The sequence below is a fragment of the Mustela nigripes genome, chromosome 2 (assembly GCF_022355385.1).
Source record: "Mustela nigripes isolate SB6536 chromosome 2, MUSNIG.SB6536, whole genome shotgun sequence".
NCBI lineage: Eukaryota > Metazoa > Chordata > Mammalia > Carnivora > Mustelidae > Mustela > Mustela nigripes.
In genome coordinates this window covers 83032732-83048327 of record NC_081558.1, presented here as the reverse complement: position 1 = coordinate 83048327, position 15596 = coordinate 83032732, and the positions used below count along the sequence as shown (strand labels likewise).

The following is a 15596-nucleotide window of genomic DNA, read 5'->3' as shown; positions in this document are numbered from 1 at the left end:
CACCCAGAGCTTGGCCTCGCCCCCTGGCGGGCGAGCGTTAGGTGCCGAGGCGCGGGGGTGGGGGGCAGAAACCCCGCGGGCAGCGGGAAGGAGGCCGAGGGGGGCTGTCCGGGCCCGACATACACCGAGAGGTTGGCACCCCCCGGCACCCCTAGTCCGCAGCCCCCAGGAATATGTCCGCGGCCGGGGCGCGGAGTAGAGCCCCGGGGAGGAGAACCGGGGGAGGGCGTGTGCAGTGGCGGCGGCGGCAGCGGCAGCGGAGCCGCTAGTCCCCTCCCTCCTGGGGGAGCAGCTGCCGCCGCCGCCACCATCAGCGCGCGGGCCGCGGCCGGAGCGAGCCCCGGCGAGCGGCGCGCGCGGGGGGGGGCGGGGGCGGGGCGGGGGGGGGGCGAGGGGGGCGGGAGGGCGTGGGGGGAGGGTCTCGCTCTCCCGGCGACCAGAGCCCGAGAGGGAGACCCTGGCGGCGGCGGCGGCGGCGGCGGCGCCTGACACTCGGCGCCTCCTGCCGTGCTCCGGGGCGGCATGTCCGAGGCTGGAGGGGCCGGGCCGGGCGGCGGCGGGGCAGGGACCGGGGCAGGGGCCGGGCTCGGGGCGCTGCCCCCGCAGCCCCCCGTGCCGCCGCCCGCGCCGCCGCAGGGCTCCCCGTGCGCCGCCGCCGCCGGGGGCTCGGGCGCCTGCGGACCGGCGACGGCAGTGGCGGCGGCGGGCACGGCCGAAGGACCAGGAGGCGGCGGCTCGGCCCGGATCGCGGTGAAGAAGGCGCAACTGCGCTCGGCTCCGCGGGCCAAGAAACTGGAGAAACTCGGAGTGTACTCCGCCTGCAAGGTACTCGCTCGCCGCTCCCCGGCCGCCCAGGGGGGCTAGGGCCCTGCCTGCGGGACCCCCGCCCCCTCCCCCTCCAGCCCCCGTCCCCGCCTCCCTCCTCCCGCCTGGGGCCGCTGCACCGCGGAAGTGCTGCTGTCGCCCGCGCCCAATTAGCTGCTTCTCGGACCAGAGTCCTGTTGGGTTGGACGGAGGGGATCGCGGAGATCGGGAGCCTTTCATTCTTGCCCCTCTGCGTCTGCGCTCCTAGGCTGCCCTGGGGCTTTGTTGCTCTGTAGGAGCTCGCCAGAGGCACCTTTCAGAGAGTGGAGCTGCGCTGAGTGGAGAGCGCCCCAGGGCCAAGGAAACCTCTTTTGGGGTATCTGAGCGCCCCCTCTTTCCCCGTCCTCTCCGCGTGTCCCATTGGGAGGAGCTGAGTGGAAAGAGTGAGAGTGAAATAGGCTTCAGGACTCCCAGCGCTTTGGGAGCTCGAAGGGGCGGAACGCGCGGGGAGGGAACGTGGGCACAGCCCGAGGCGAGGGTCCAGGAGCTCCCGGCTCCTTGGGCTGAGGGCGGAGGCGCTGCTGCGCGCGGTGACAGCCCGGTCATTATTGTATTATTACTTGTTTAGTTAAAACGCTGTCCCAGCTGCTCGAGGTGTAAACAGGATTTGGCAAGGTGACAGCCCAGCGCGGCGGGCCCTACTGCTCAGTTTGAGGACACGCGTTTCTTGCCATCCCCTTTGCGTCCCAGCTCTCGGCCCCCCGTAGCTCCTCAGCTGCAAATCCAGATGTGGGCGCCGTGCTCCCAGGGTGAGAGGATTGGCCGAGGCCGCGGGGCAAGCTGGCCCTGCGCTGTCAGCAGCGGCTTTGTTTTGACAGGGTGACAGCTGAGGGGGGCGGGGACTTGGCCTTGTCAGCTCCTGCGGCCTGTGGCTGAGGCGGGGAAGAGACACTCACTCACACACCTCCCATGTATCTCCGGCCTGCTGCAAACAGGGTCAAGTTCCCAGATTCCAGATTCCCACAACTAAGCTCCAGGGGCCACTTCTGAATTTTAATGTAAAGATTATTAATCCTGCTGGAACCTCTCTTCCAAGCGAAGCTGTTTTTAGTATTTACTGGAGCCTCTCAACCTCGGGAGAAGTCTGTGCTTACCCTTTTCCCCACACCATTCACATCCTCACCTATATGTTGAATGCCTACCGTGTACTTAACGCTATATGGGTTTAATAAATATTTGTTGGACAAATGTAGGATCTAGCTCTAGTGCTTTTCAAACTTTAAGGTGCATAGGAATCACCTGGGGGAACTGTTAAAATTCTAATTCTGAATCTATAGGCCTGGGTGGGGGGCCGGCAAGATTCTGCATTTCTAATGAGCTCTCAGCAGATGTGATGCTGGTCCAGTAACCACACTTCAAGGAGCAAGTCCCTAATTCAGACCCAGGCAGTATATTATAATCCCTTTCGAATTCGGTCAAGAAAGCACACTGCCCTCCTCTGAGAGCAATACATGGTTGGTATTTATGGAGGACTGCGAAAAAGATAGAGGGGAGTATACTTCTAAGAAGGGTGATGGGCCAAGAGGTGGTTATAAAAAGACATTAAGACTAATAGCAAGACCTGGAGTGCAGTGGGCAGAAGGGAGAACTGTGCCCACAAATGAAAATAAGCTCAGGTCCTTGGTGGACCTGACGTTCCGCAGCCAGAATGGGCTCACATAGGAACTGTCAGTTCAGCTTTTCTGTCCTGGCTTTTTATTGGGTTCCCATGAATAACACTTTCTTTCCCAGCTGCCTGCTATTGCCTTAATACCTGAAAACTTCCCTGAAGTTTTGGTTCCCCAAACCATGAGCCTGTGTTATGTGCTCTGCATTGGTATTTTTGATCCTTTCAGATTTCCAGGAGTGAAATATTAGGCCCTTTTCTAACATTTGTGACTTGAGGGGTCCTGTTCACATTAACAACCAAACTTTCAGGAAGGGAAAACTTCTCATCAGAGGCCTCTTTTTCTGGTCCTGGGAGACTCTGGAAGTGTCTGTTTTCATTTGCTCATTCATTCACTAAATATTTAGAGGGGTCTCAACTAGGTGCCAGGCATTGTGCTGGATGCTGGGACTATGACCCCCAGAATGTGTCTTTCTGGAGCTACTGAGTGTATGTGTATGTGTGCGTGCATGTGGGCATGTATGGGTTTTCGGGCCCAGGGAGGTGGGCAGTGAACCATTTACAATGATGGGGGGAAAAACCTGCTTTCTCAAGGTGGTGTTAGAACTCAGAGGAGAGCAGTTCTTGGACTGGAGCATGGGTGGGGTAGGAATGGCTTCCTGGAGGAAGTGTCAGCGGGTGCTAAGGACTCTTGGCAGCACAGGGTGGGGTGACGCGAAGCTTCTTGAAGTGGAGAAACTGAAAGCACTTGTGAAAGCTTGGAGCTGGGCCAGAAGGAGCTAATACCGCCTTGGCAGAGGCCACCAGGTTGGGGGGCAATGTGTGTGGCCAAGAAGGCATTGTGGAATCCAGGAATTTTAACCTGGGGAGTGACATTCTCTCTGATTTGCCTTTTTCCCCCCCTTCTTTTTCTTTATTAAACTGCTTTGTTGGGTGTGAGTGGTTCTTTCTCAGCTTGTCTCTATCCTTCACCTAAGAAAGCCCCAAAAGGACAGATTCCTCTGCCTTTTGTTACTGATGGTCCCCTTGGCAAATTGGGGGGAGTAGAGAGGTGAGAGAATGAGGAGGGACCTGGAAAGAGATGAGTAGTTTATTGGGGGCTATTAAAAGAAAAACAGGTCCCAGACCTGATAAAAGATCTGGCCTTTAAACTTCACAAATGAAACAGAAGGAGGAGGGAGCTAGTTCACAGCTCTGGTGGTATGCCACACCCTGGAGAGGAAAAAAAAAAAAAAAAGAAAGAAAGAAAGAAACAAACAAACAAACTTGTTTTGCAGGATCCAGGGTAGAGTTCTTTGAACTATGTTCTGGCAAAGGTTGCTTCAGAGAGTCCCTTTGGTTCTGTGTGACCCAGTCAGAGTAATCATTAAAAATGTAGATCTAACTATGTTATACCTCTGCTTGGGACCCTTCATTTCCCTTTGCTGTGGTCCACAGTGCCCTGTATTGCCTGACCACTATTATGTCTGGCTCCTTTTCAGTCTTCGTGAGCATGGTTCCCTTCTACCTCAGGGCCTTTGCACATACTGTTTACTGGGATTAAAAGCTCTTCTTGACTCACTTTCAAATTAATTCCCAACTCTTCCTGCGCATGTAACATTCCTTGAATTTCCTTTACCTGACTGGCCAGCCCTCCCATTGTAAATTGTTTGGCACCCCCTTGTGCTTATTTTTCCTTCCTAGTGCTTTTATCACAGTTTTTAAGTGTGTGATTATTTGGTATGTGTTTGTCTCTGAAAGGATTCTAAGTGTTGTGGTTCTTGACTGGGCAAATGAACAAGAGAAGAGGAAACTGAGGAAATTATTAGTTCTTAAGGAGAGTAGTAGTGAAATTTTAGCCTGACTGCTTCTTGACAATTGGGTAGAGGGAATTCTTTAACATTATACATTTCTAGGTATCTCACAGGGGTCCACCGGACTGGGTTTTTAGTGTTACAGAAAAAACCCAAGTAAATGGATGGGTAGGCCAAATCTTAGTCTCCTTGAATTTAAGTATAATTTATCTACTAAAAAACCCCACTGACTCTTCCTAATGAAATAGGCCATTTATACCTGAAAGGAAGTACTAGGGTATAGTAACCAAGAGCATGTGCTTCTGTGTTTAGATTTCAGGATGTCCAGCAGTGTGACCTTGGACAGTAACTTTGCCTCAGCCTCCATTTCCTTGTGTGTAAAGTAGGAATAATACTACTGTCTCATTGCATAACAGGGAGGATTTAAACTGGGCTAATATGTATGAGGCATCCAGCTTTGTCTGGCCCATGGTAAGCCCCTACGGCAGTCCAGAGTGGGGAATACACTGCTAATGTAGAAGTCAGGAAGGAACGTAGGATTTAGAGAATCTCAGATCTCAGCTCTGCCACTGTGTGAGGCTGGGTCAAGTCATTCAGTTTTTCCCTGAGCCTTGATGACTTCCTCTATAAAATGGAGACTATAACTTCAACCTTGAAGTTAAAAGAGAAAGGGTCCTCCAAAGTTCCTGGAACCTAAAAGTGTTGGATTGATGCTGGGTAAGTGGAATTGCTGCATTGTCTGTCAGTCAGTGGCCACAGAGCATTGATGGAGAACCTAGTTGCTTTGATTCTGGGCTGAATGCCATACTTGAAGTGTGACACGGGCTATAAAATTAGGCTTCACTTAAAAAAAAATAATGGTTTATAATCTAAAAGTAACACTGATTGTAGAATATGCAGAGGACAGAGGCAGAGAAAAATTACCTGCCTACCAGCTAGGAGCTGGTGAATGGGGCACTAGAGCAAGCCTTAAAACCGTGGAGAGCCCACAACACCGTTGTATTTGTCAGTCATTCCTCCAGAGAGCAAATTTCTTTTTCAACTGTCAAAATCTTGAGCAGTGGATCTTACCCAGAAGCTATTTTTATCCCCAACTCCCCAGGAGATATTTGGTGATGTCCGGGGGCATTTTTGGTCATTGTCAACGTGGGTGAAGGAGTGTTACTGGCAAGTAGTGAATAGAGGCCCAGGATGTTACTAAGTATCCCACTCTGCACAGGCCAGACTGCGCAACAGTTATCTGGCCCCAAGTGACAGTAGTGCTAGAGTTGAGAAAACCTGTTTTAGAGGAAAACTGTATTGACCCATAATACCGTGAATACATTTGCAACATAGGAAAAAGTAATGCTTTTAAGGTTAATTTGCATAACACTTGAAACCTGAAAAATGTCACTTTGTGAATCCTGGGGCATATTTCTAAACAGCTTTACTGTGGTATAATTTATAGATCATAAAAGTCACCAGCTGTAAGTGTGCAGTCAGATGCTTTTGAGTTAAAGTACATAGTTATGTGTCCATCACTACAGTTTAGCCTTACAACTCTTCTGTCTCCCTAAAAACTTTCCTCTGTCCTGGGCACCTCTTTAAGATGATACTTTGTATCAATTCACAGCTTGCAAGCAGAAACCAAATTAAAAATACCTTTTTGGAGACTTGTAAGTATGTATGCTGTATGATTACAGCAAAGCACAAAACAGGGAGGGGTGTAGATACAATATTTTTTTTTTTTTTGGTTTTTTGTTTTGTTTTGGTTTTGGTTTTTAGATGCAACGTTTTTAAAAGAGTGGTCTTCAGCCACAAAAATCTATAGCATACAGCTATTTCACGTGTGGTGACTTCTGGAAGAGGCTGTGGTATTGTGGAGCCAGGCACACATAGGAAAAATATTTGGCAGGAGCAATACAAACAGCCGGAGAGAAAGATGACCAAATTAAATTGTTTCCTCATAAACTTTCAGGGAAGATGGAAATTCAAGCCTGCAAAGCCTTCAGATTGCGATTTGCAGCTTTATGTAATTGAGAAAGTAGTTTACAGGGCAAAAGAGAACAAAAATCTGCTGAGGAGTGTTTTGTTTTCGGAAGCATGTGCTTGCAAATAGCGTTTGGTGATGCAGTGCTGGTGTGTTGTTTTGATTTTGATTTTTTGGGGGTGGATTATTTTGTCTCTTTTTTTTTTTTTTTTTAACACTGAGCAGGTCTAAACCTGATTACCTGTCCACATAGGTAGGACTTAATTCTATTTCTGTCAGGTAAATCCCCAGGTCTAACCTATCATAAAGGAGTATTGAGGGTAAAATACCCAGTTTCATGTGAGGTAACTTGGAACGATCAGAACATCTGCTTCTCAGATAAAAGATTTGGATACTCTGTGCAGTGCCAATAAAACTCGGATTTCCAAGGCTCAGTGCCTTCTGATTTAGTTCGCTCCCTGCTCCAGCAGAGGAAGGTTGTTATTTAGGAATGCTTGTCAACCGTTTCTTACTTTTAATGGTTTCCTCCTCCTAATCTGATTCAAACTCAAAGCACCTGTGGCAGCACTGGAGGCGGGCTGACTGGCCAGCTACCTGAGCATACTGGGAGAATCCTCCTCCTTCTCCCTCTGTGCTAGGTGCCTTCGGGCAGCCACGAAACAGTGTCCGGCAAGTGAGGTCGGAGTCGGGGCCCGCCTCATCCACTTACTGTGAGGATGGAGTGGGTTAGCGTATGGGAGAGTTCTAGGAATACAGGTAGCCCACCTACGTTAGTTTTAGTTTGCTTTTGGAAACTTTTCACGGGTATCAGCTGTTTTGTTGATGGTGTTTTGCCACAGTGTTATGTGCCTTGTGTCATTTGATTCTTCTACCTGGGGCAAGAGGAAGGTAAGGAAGGTCATTTTACTAGCAGGGAACCAAGACCCAAAGAGGTTAAGCAGCTTCCTCAAGGGCAGTGGTTGCTCAGGGAAGAGCTGGGCCACGTAGTCGATTTTCTATCCAGTGCACGATTATTGCATCCCCATTCCAAACTTGCACATGGGGTGAAGGGGATGGTCTTCTCAGTGGTTTACAAAGAGGATTTCGGTTCAGGCGTTCCATGGTTGTCATTTGACTTTTATTGTTAGTCTTTTTGCGAGGTATGTTCAAAGGCTTTTCTAGTTCATTGAAACTGTGCAGGCCATAAAGCAGACAAAATAAGCGTTTTTTATTACTGGCCTAGGGCAGACAGATGCATGCCCTTGATTGTTTTAAAGCTGACAATCAAGAATGGTCACTGTGCTGGCCCATTAGAATTCCTCATTGAAGGAAGATGAAAGTGGTGGCTACCCAGGCTGTGGAAGGTGCTAGATGTACCAGAGAGGTATGGAATTGGCTTTCTTGGACTTCTAGAAGTCCCAAAACAGCTCCGTGGGAGACTGTACCAAAGCACTATTATAGTGCAATTTGAAGGAAAGTCATTTTTTCCTTCATTTTATTATGCAGACAGTAACGTGCTCATATCATAAGCATATAGCTTGGTGAATTTTCACATAGGCACGTGGCCATGCAGCTGCCACTCAGAGAAAGCTGTCGAGCATTTCCAGCACCTCTCAGGCCCCCTGCTGTCTCCTCTCACCTCTGGTAACCCTTATTCGTTATTATTAGAGATCACTTTTGCTTTTCTGAAATTTGACGTAAATGGAATCATGTGGTCTGACTTCTTTTGCATCTGGCTTTTGTCACTCACATGGCGTCTGTGAGCTGCATCCCTGTTACTGCATAGAGTAATTTGTAAAGACATGTTCTTAATGTAAAAACGAGTTTAAAAGTCGCCAACCATTTTCAGGAATGAAGTCTTAGGATGTGGACAACTTCCTAAAATGAACTTTAATTAAATCTTTGAAGGAGAAGATGGGAATTTGATATTTTAGAATTTAGCATATGTGCAAGTTCTTGGAATACAGGGAAGAACCCATGAGGGCAGGAATGGGGACAAGAAACCAAGGATGGCTGTAGATAAGCACTGGGACGGAGGAGGGGCAGAAGGCTAGGGAGGTGGGTGCTGGGGGCCTGTGATGTCACAGCTGGTGGAATGCCCAGTCTGAAAAGTTCCTTTGCCTCTGGAATCTGTATTGGTGAGTCCTTACTCGTAAATCTACGTGTGGAGCCCTGCTGTCCCACAGCCACAGACAGCCTTGGTTCTGGAAGATGTCTAGAATTATCTGTCGTATCCTGCAAGCCATGCAGAACCATATGTGTTGGGAGCTGTCGCAGAGTTTCTAGAGGGTTGGCTACAGCCCAGCACCTAACACTCTGGTAGGCATTGACATCTCTGTGTTGTGTTGTGTGTTGGCCTATGGGATGGAGATGCAGGAAAGAGAGCATTTTCCTTCACCCCCTTTCCCCTCACATCCCCAGTACCCGGACCTGTGAAGCCATCTCTTTTCAGGAGTGGCAGTGAGGAACACAGATGTACTCTTTTACTCAAAACATAATTTTGGCATAACAGCTCTTCTTTGAAAACTCCTGTGAAATATGTAAACTTACTGTTTAACGGAATCATATGGACTGTCCACTTATGAAGTAATCTGTTCTGTAGTTGATGTATTTAACACAACAGGATTTTTGTCTTTTTAATTTGTGTGTGCATGTACGTGGACATGTTACATTATCTTGCCATTTATTCTACATTTATTACCGTGGGCTGCTTTAAATTTCTGCTTAGGTAGCTCTTGTCTAAATTCCTTATGACAATTAACTTTCCATCACAATTGAAATAGAATTGAATCTTTCTATATTTTTAAAGATTTATTTTTTTAGAGCAAGTGAGTGCACACACAAGGGGGAGGGGTGGGGGAAGAGGGAGAGGAAGAGGGAGAGAGAGAGGGTGCCTGGGTGGCTCAGTGGGTTAAAGCCTCTGCCTTCGGCTCAGGTCATGATCCCAGAGTCCTGGAATCGAGCCCCACATCGGGCTCTCTGCTCAGCAGAGAGCCTGCTTCCTCTCTCTCTCTCTCTCTCTGCCTGCCTCTCTGCCTACTTGTGATCTCTCTCTGTCAAATAAATAAATAAAATCTTTTAAAAAAAATAAAAAAAAAAAAAAGAGGGAGAGAGAGAATCTCAAGCAGACTCTGCTGAGCGGGGAGCTCATTGTGGACCCTGAGATCATGATATGGGCCAAAACCAAGAGTCAGATGCTTAACTGACTGAGCCACTCAGATGCCCCTTGAATCTGTATAATATTGAATTGCTCTCATCTCTAACACTCAGTTATATATGCTGATATCCCCTGCACTGCACACGCTTCTTCTCCACATTGGTGTGGCTTATTGTCAAGCCTCGTTCTGGTCTGCTCTCAAATACCAACTTTTCAGAGAAGCTTTCCTGACTACCCCCTCTCAGAAAAAGCAGCTCCCCATCACTCTTTAAGTTTACCTGATTTGTTTTCCTTTACTGCGTTTTTCAACACTTGGAAATCATACACACACACACACACACTCACACGCGCGTGCACGCGCGCGCACGCGAAATCATATTGTTTCCTTTGGGACACTAGGGACTTTGGTTTACTTCCTGTCCCAGGTCCGCTGACTGTGCTTTGCACATAGTAGGACTCAATACATATTTGTTGAATAAATGGATAATTTCATATTCACAGGCTTTGTGATATTGGAAGAGAGGAAATTGTGTTGTAGAAACAAAGTAACTGAGGTTCAGAGAGGTTTAGTAATGTGCCCAAAGCCACGTGGTCCCAGGAGCAGGGCAACCCCCCACACCCTGTCTGGAGCTGGAACAGCATCTTCTGACTCTACCTACAGAGCTAAGTGCAGTTCCCTTTGAGCTTACAACAGACCTGGTGACCTTCAGCACTTGTTTGATGGCCTGGATTTCGACAAGATGGAGCAAGGGGAGTCATCACACCTACTTTGATCCTTCTCTTGAGTGAAGGATGTGAGCTTCTCTGACCACCATTTCTTCTTCTGCAAATTGGAAGTAAATTCTTACATGGGAGTTGTGTTGTGAGACGAGCAGAGTTAAAACATACGAAGTGAGGGGTGCCTGGGTGGCTGAGTTGGTTAAATGTCTGCTTCCGGCTCAGTCATGATCCTATCTGTTGTCCCCATCAGGATTGAGCCCACATTGGGCTCCCTGCTCAGTGGGGAGTCTGTTTCTCCCTCTTCCCCTGCTCCTTCCCTGCTTGTGCTCGAGTGCTCTCACTCCTCACTCTCTCAAGTAAATAAGCAAAATCTTCTTCTTTTTTTTAAAAAAAGATTAAATTAAAAAATATCTTATTTATTTATTTGACGGAGGGAGGCACAGCGAGAAAGGGAACACAGGCAGTGGGAGTGGATGAGGGAGAAGCTGGCTTTCCGCTGAGCAGTGAGCCGGATGGTGGGCTCGATCCCAGGACCCTGGGAACATGACCTGAGCCAAAGGCAGATGTTTAATGACTGAGCAAGCCAGGTGCCCCTAAATAAACAAATCTTAAAAAAACCAAATCCCAAAAACCTATGAAGTAAGAAAAAAGCCATACCATATATTCTAAAAGCCTATATGGTGTTAGTGAACTAGAAAAAAAATCATTTACAAAGACATGTTTGCTAACTGCTATTTATATTTTTTGTTGGTTTCCTGCCCACTTAAACTAAAGGTTACCATGGGCTTTCTTTAATATGTTCTTCTCTCTTTACCCAGATACCCAGACAGAGGGCTTATTATTTTTTTAATCAGGAGATGAATGCATGTATTTCGCAAAGAAGTGTGAATAATGTCTGTAATGATCCATTTGGAATGATATGCCACCCGACCTTAGGAGGAGGCTTTGAGTAATCTCTTCAGTGACTTCGGGGCAGGACACATGGGGTTGCTTCCATTAGTTCTCCACCCTCCTAGAAAGCCCCCATCATTGCATGCTGTCAGCCTGTGCAGCCTTCCACGAGGCTTCTGTGGTATGCCGGAGATTCCAGAAGTACAGGGATGAGATCTGAGTAGTATCATAGTGACTGATGGTGGCAGCTCTAATTTGCATTAGCTCTAACAAGCTGGTGTTGAAACTGGATGGCAGAATGCCAAGGAAGCCAAGGTCAGCATTACTTTGAAATAGCAAAGTGAGTCATGTAACCCAGGATTTGCACATACCCGCAGGACTACCTGACTCACCCCACCTCCACAGGAGCATGAGTATTCGTTAGGTACCTGTGCCCAGGCTCTGCCCTGGTGGGTGGTGAGTGACAAAAGGAAGTGAAAGCCACAAGGATCCCCTCATCTTCCTGGGGAGACAGGTCTAGAGGGAAAGAAAAATTTAAGCGAATGATCAAACATGAAGTCAACACAGAGAAAACCCCTTATCAGTCGGGGCAGGTAGAGGTGTAGGAGAGAGGCTCAGCCCAAGTGGAGCAAATGGTGTAAAACTGCAGAGAAGCAGAAGTGAAGGGAGCAAGACATCAGAGTGGTTTGGAGCGTGGACCCAGAGAACTGACTGCCTGGGTTTGAATACTGATGTGCTGCTTCCTCGCTGTGTGAGCACGGGGAGATGACTTACCCTTTACAAGCCTCAGATTTCGTAGCTGTAAAATGGAGAGCGTGATATTGTCAACTTCACCCATTCATTCAACAAACTGTTATATCATGTATCATGAGCCAGGCATTGATTTAGATGCTGGGGATACAGTAACAGATGGGTTTTTACTCTTGCATAGCTTGCTTCTGGTAGCAGAAGCAGACAGTAAACAAGAAAATAACAGAAAGTAGTAAGTGCCACATGCCACACAGAGAATGAAAACAGAGAAGTAAATGAGAGTGCCTGGGGAGTTCTTCCAATACATGCCCAGAAAGGTGTCTCTGTGGATGGGACCTGGTCTGAGGCCTGAATGATAACAAAAAGCCAGCCATTGGGTGTGTGTGTGTATGTATTTGTATGTGTGTGCAGAGGGTGCCAGGTGGGGAATGCAAAGACTTGGGGGTAGAAATGGCTTAGCATACTCAAGGGTGGCCAGGTGTCCCTTGTGGCTAGATGGGGGCAAGGGGAGGAGCGCAGGAGATGAAGGGAGAGGTAAATGGGGCTAGATGGCTGAGTATGTGTAATTTTCACACGGTGAAATGATTTGATTTCTAGTTCTGTTCGTTTTTACCGAATGCATATCAAGACCCAGAGCATTTTAATCACCATAGAAAGTTTCCTTTTGCCCCTTGCTGTTCAAATGCCTCTCAATTAGAAGTAACCACTAATCTGCTTTGTGTCACCATATATGAGTTTCGATACTCTAGAATTTCACGTAAATGATGCCACACACTACACACTGTTCTTCCATTCAGTGTGGTCTGAGATTCATCCATGCTGCATGCCTTAGTGGTTAATTTCCTTTTATTGCTGAGGTACTGCACTGTACGGATGTACTGGTTTGTTTGTCTCTTCACCTGCTGTTGGGCATCTGGGCTGTTTCAGATGGATTTGGAAAAGATTTGGGTCTTAAAGCATCCCCTTTGGCTGCTTTGAGGAGAGTCAAGTGTGCAAGAGAAGGAGATCCAATTGAAGTTACGGCAGTATAGATGGCAGCAGGGTAGACGGCGGATGGAGGCTTGCACGAGGGTGATGGTAGTGGAGGGGGAAAATAGCAGAAGCGACAGAACTGGATTTGTTGTGGGAGGTGGTGTAAGCAAAAGACAGAAAGGAGCCAAAGGTCTAGGATTTTAGTTTGAGCAATGGAAAGGATAGTAGCTCCATTTACAAAGTTGGTCAGGACCTCCAGCACAGCTGTTCTAGAAGTGGGCAAGCATCAAGAGTCCTTTTTCCGGATGTGTTAAATTAGGTGTGTCTTTTAGTAGTCAAGTGTTGTTTTGATAATAAAATGAGATAATCCACTTAGCTAGTTTAGTGTGGTGTCTGGAATAGTCGAAGTGCTGGAAAAATGGTATCTGCCGTTTCAGTTAAAAGCAGAGCTAAATGGTAACTACTGGTCTTAATAAAGAGATCAGCCAAATCAAAGAAAAAGGAAAAACAAGTACACAGGGATTGTTGGGGGTGGGGGTGGGAAGGAACCTCTGTCTGGGTAAAGAAGAAACCAGCTGATAGAAAGTCTTGAATTTCAAGTAGAAAATTTTGGACTGAATTCATTTAATAGTAGCGAGTCTTTGCACTTTAAGAAGGAGGAACCCCAAGATATTTGAGAGTGCCAGCGAGATGTTCTAGGTTTTGGTTTTGGCTCTCTGCTTCTTTGCCAGCTGGGGTAACTCAGGCAAGCCACACCCCTAATGTAAGCATTGAATTACTTGTCCTGTGGAGTTATTGTGGGGGAGGGAATAAGATGGTGTTGGCTATAATTGCCTTGGGAAGTATTAGGCAGGAATGCTGGACGTTGTTAGATGGCATTTTAGAGTAGAGTGATGGGTTCCATGCATTTTAGATGGAGCGAGAGTGGGGATGTATTCAAAGTGAGAAGGAAGCTGTTTTTTCTGACCGGCGGCTGTCGAAGGCCTGACCCAGGGCCCTGCCAGTGAGAATGGAGAAGATGTCAATCTGGGAGAGACTTGGAAAGAAGAGTCAGATAGCCTTGGGTGAGGGCAGTGAATGCAGATGTACTGAGCCTCAGGAACTGGGAGAAAGGTGGATGGCACTGAAGGGGATAGGCTAATTGAAAAGAGGTGTTGGGGTTGAGGGTTAGCCTGACACTGACTTCCTGGGCAGAGATGAAGGGTGTGGAAAGTTGGGGACGCAGCCTGGAAGTTTTGGTTTGCAGGTTGGGCTGGTTGTGTGGGGTTGCCGAGCCTCAGCCCGAATGATGCTGGGTATACCATGAGAGTGTGAGCTGTCCAGAGAAGCAGCATATGTGGCGCTGTTTGTTTTGCTCATCCCGCTGACCTGGTGCCTGAACAACAGGCTTGGAGTGAAAAATTCTGTCCGTCAGCCGGCTGTCCGGCCTGCTCCATGTCAGCCAAGCAGTTTAACAAGTCTTTCCACTGGTGAGGACTGAGCTATCTGTGCTGGCAAGAAGAGACTCAGGGATTGCCTGGGTTTAGGGTTCTGGGGCACCAGTTTCTTGGCCTTGGTGTCATTCAGGGCCTCTTGAGGCCCTTCCAGGGGAGAGGCGTGCTTGGGTTGGTCGTAGAGGCGTGACTTAGTTGTGGTGCAGGGTCTGGCCCATCCCTAGGCCATTTAATAATGCTGGAGTCATTTAGCAGCTCTTTAGATAATGCCTAAAGGTTGGGCCTTTCATTCATTCAGACCTGATTATTTAGCATAAGGAGGGCAGTTTGTGATTGAGCTCCAGCCCAGGCCTAGGATTCCTTCCAGACAGTGAAGTCAGGAAGGTTTTCTGTTGATAGGATGTTGGAGTCGTCTTGGAGAGCTTGGAAGATGAGCGTTTAAATAGAGTGTTAATACCTGGGTCATTTTCTCATGGCATAGTTTCCATTCTCCTTCTGTATCCTTGACCACTTTGCAGTATTTGCTTTGTGTTCTCGTGACTTCCCAGACCAAAATGGCACTGTTCATTAAGGTGTTCAGAGACGTTTCTGCCTGAATTAGCACGCTGGTTATCTTTTCTCCCCTTCCACTTCTGTTTTTACTTTCAATTCCGGGCAAATATATCTCCTGAGGAAAGTCTCCCACACCCACTCCCACCTTCTCCTTTTCTCTTACACCAAGAGTACCCAGATTTTGGGGGCACCTGTCTGGCTCGGTGGAGCATGCCACTCTTGATCTTGTGGTGAGTTCGAGCCCCACGTTGGGTACAGAGATTACTTAAAAATAAAAATCTTAAAAAAAAAAAAAGTATCCAGTTTTTTAAAATCCCAGTTTCAAGTCCTAGCTTTATGGTGTCTCCTGGATTTCCAGGTACAACTGTGTGAACTGGAAGGATTTTCACGGTGGAGAAAGAATTTCTGTCCCAGAAAGGATTAGCTAGAGAAAGAAGGTACAACTGTGTGAACTGGAAGGATTTTCACGGTGGAGAAAGAATTTCTGTCCCAGAAAGGATTAGCTAGCCATTTACATTTAAACTGAATATGGAAAACTGAAGCTCATCTTGGGAAAAGAGGAAGGTGTCAGCACTTCCCTCAGACCACTTTCTTCTTTCAGGTCTTTGCTTCTCCACGTGGGGTCCTCACCTGGGAACTTTTTAAGAAAAGCAGGATCTTGGGCTGCACCTCAGACTTACTGAATCTGAATCTGAATTTTAAGATTTCCTGGGTGATTCAGGAGCAGATTAAAGTTTGAGAAGCCCAGCTCCAAATCCCAAGAGCATTATCCAAATTGCTTCGAAAGCAGTTGGCTTCCAAATTTATTGGGATCACAACTGCTTTCAGGACTTCAGGTGTTGTTGTTTGAAAATAGGATTAAAAGATAAAGATATATATATATATATATATATATATATATATATATATA

General features: G+C 47.5%; 1 protein-coding gene across 1 annotated transcript in view; it reads left to right on the top strand.

Moving 5' to 3' along the window:
- Window positions 1-403: 403 nt before the first annotated feature.
- Window positions 404-15596, top strand: part of KAT2B (lysine acetyltransferase 2B) — a 102068-nt gene continuing 86875 nt past the window's right edge. Inside the window, exon 1 of the mRNA XM_059390863.1 lies at window positions 404-825. Coding sequence (XP_059246846.1) covers window positions 523-825 — 303 coding nt within the window. The 5' untranslated portion in view covers window positions 404-522. The remainder of the gene's footprint in view (window positions 826-15596) is intronic.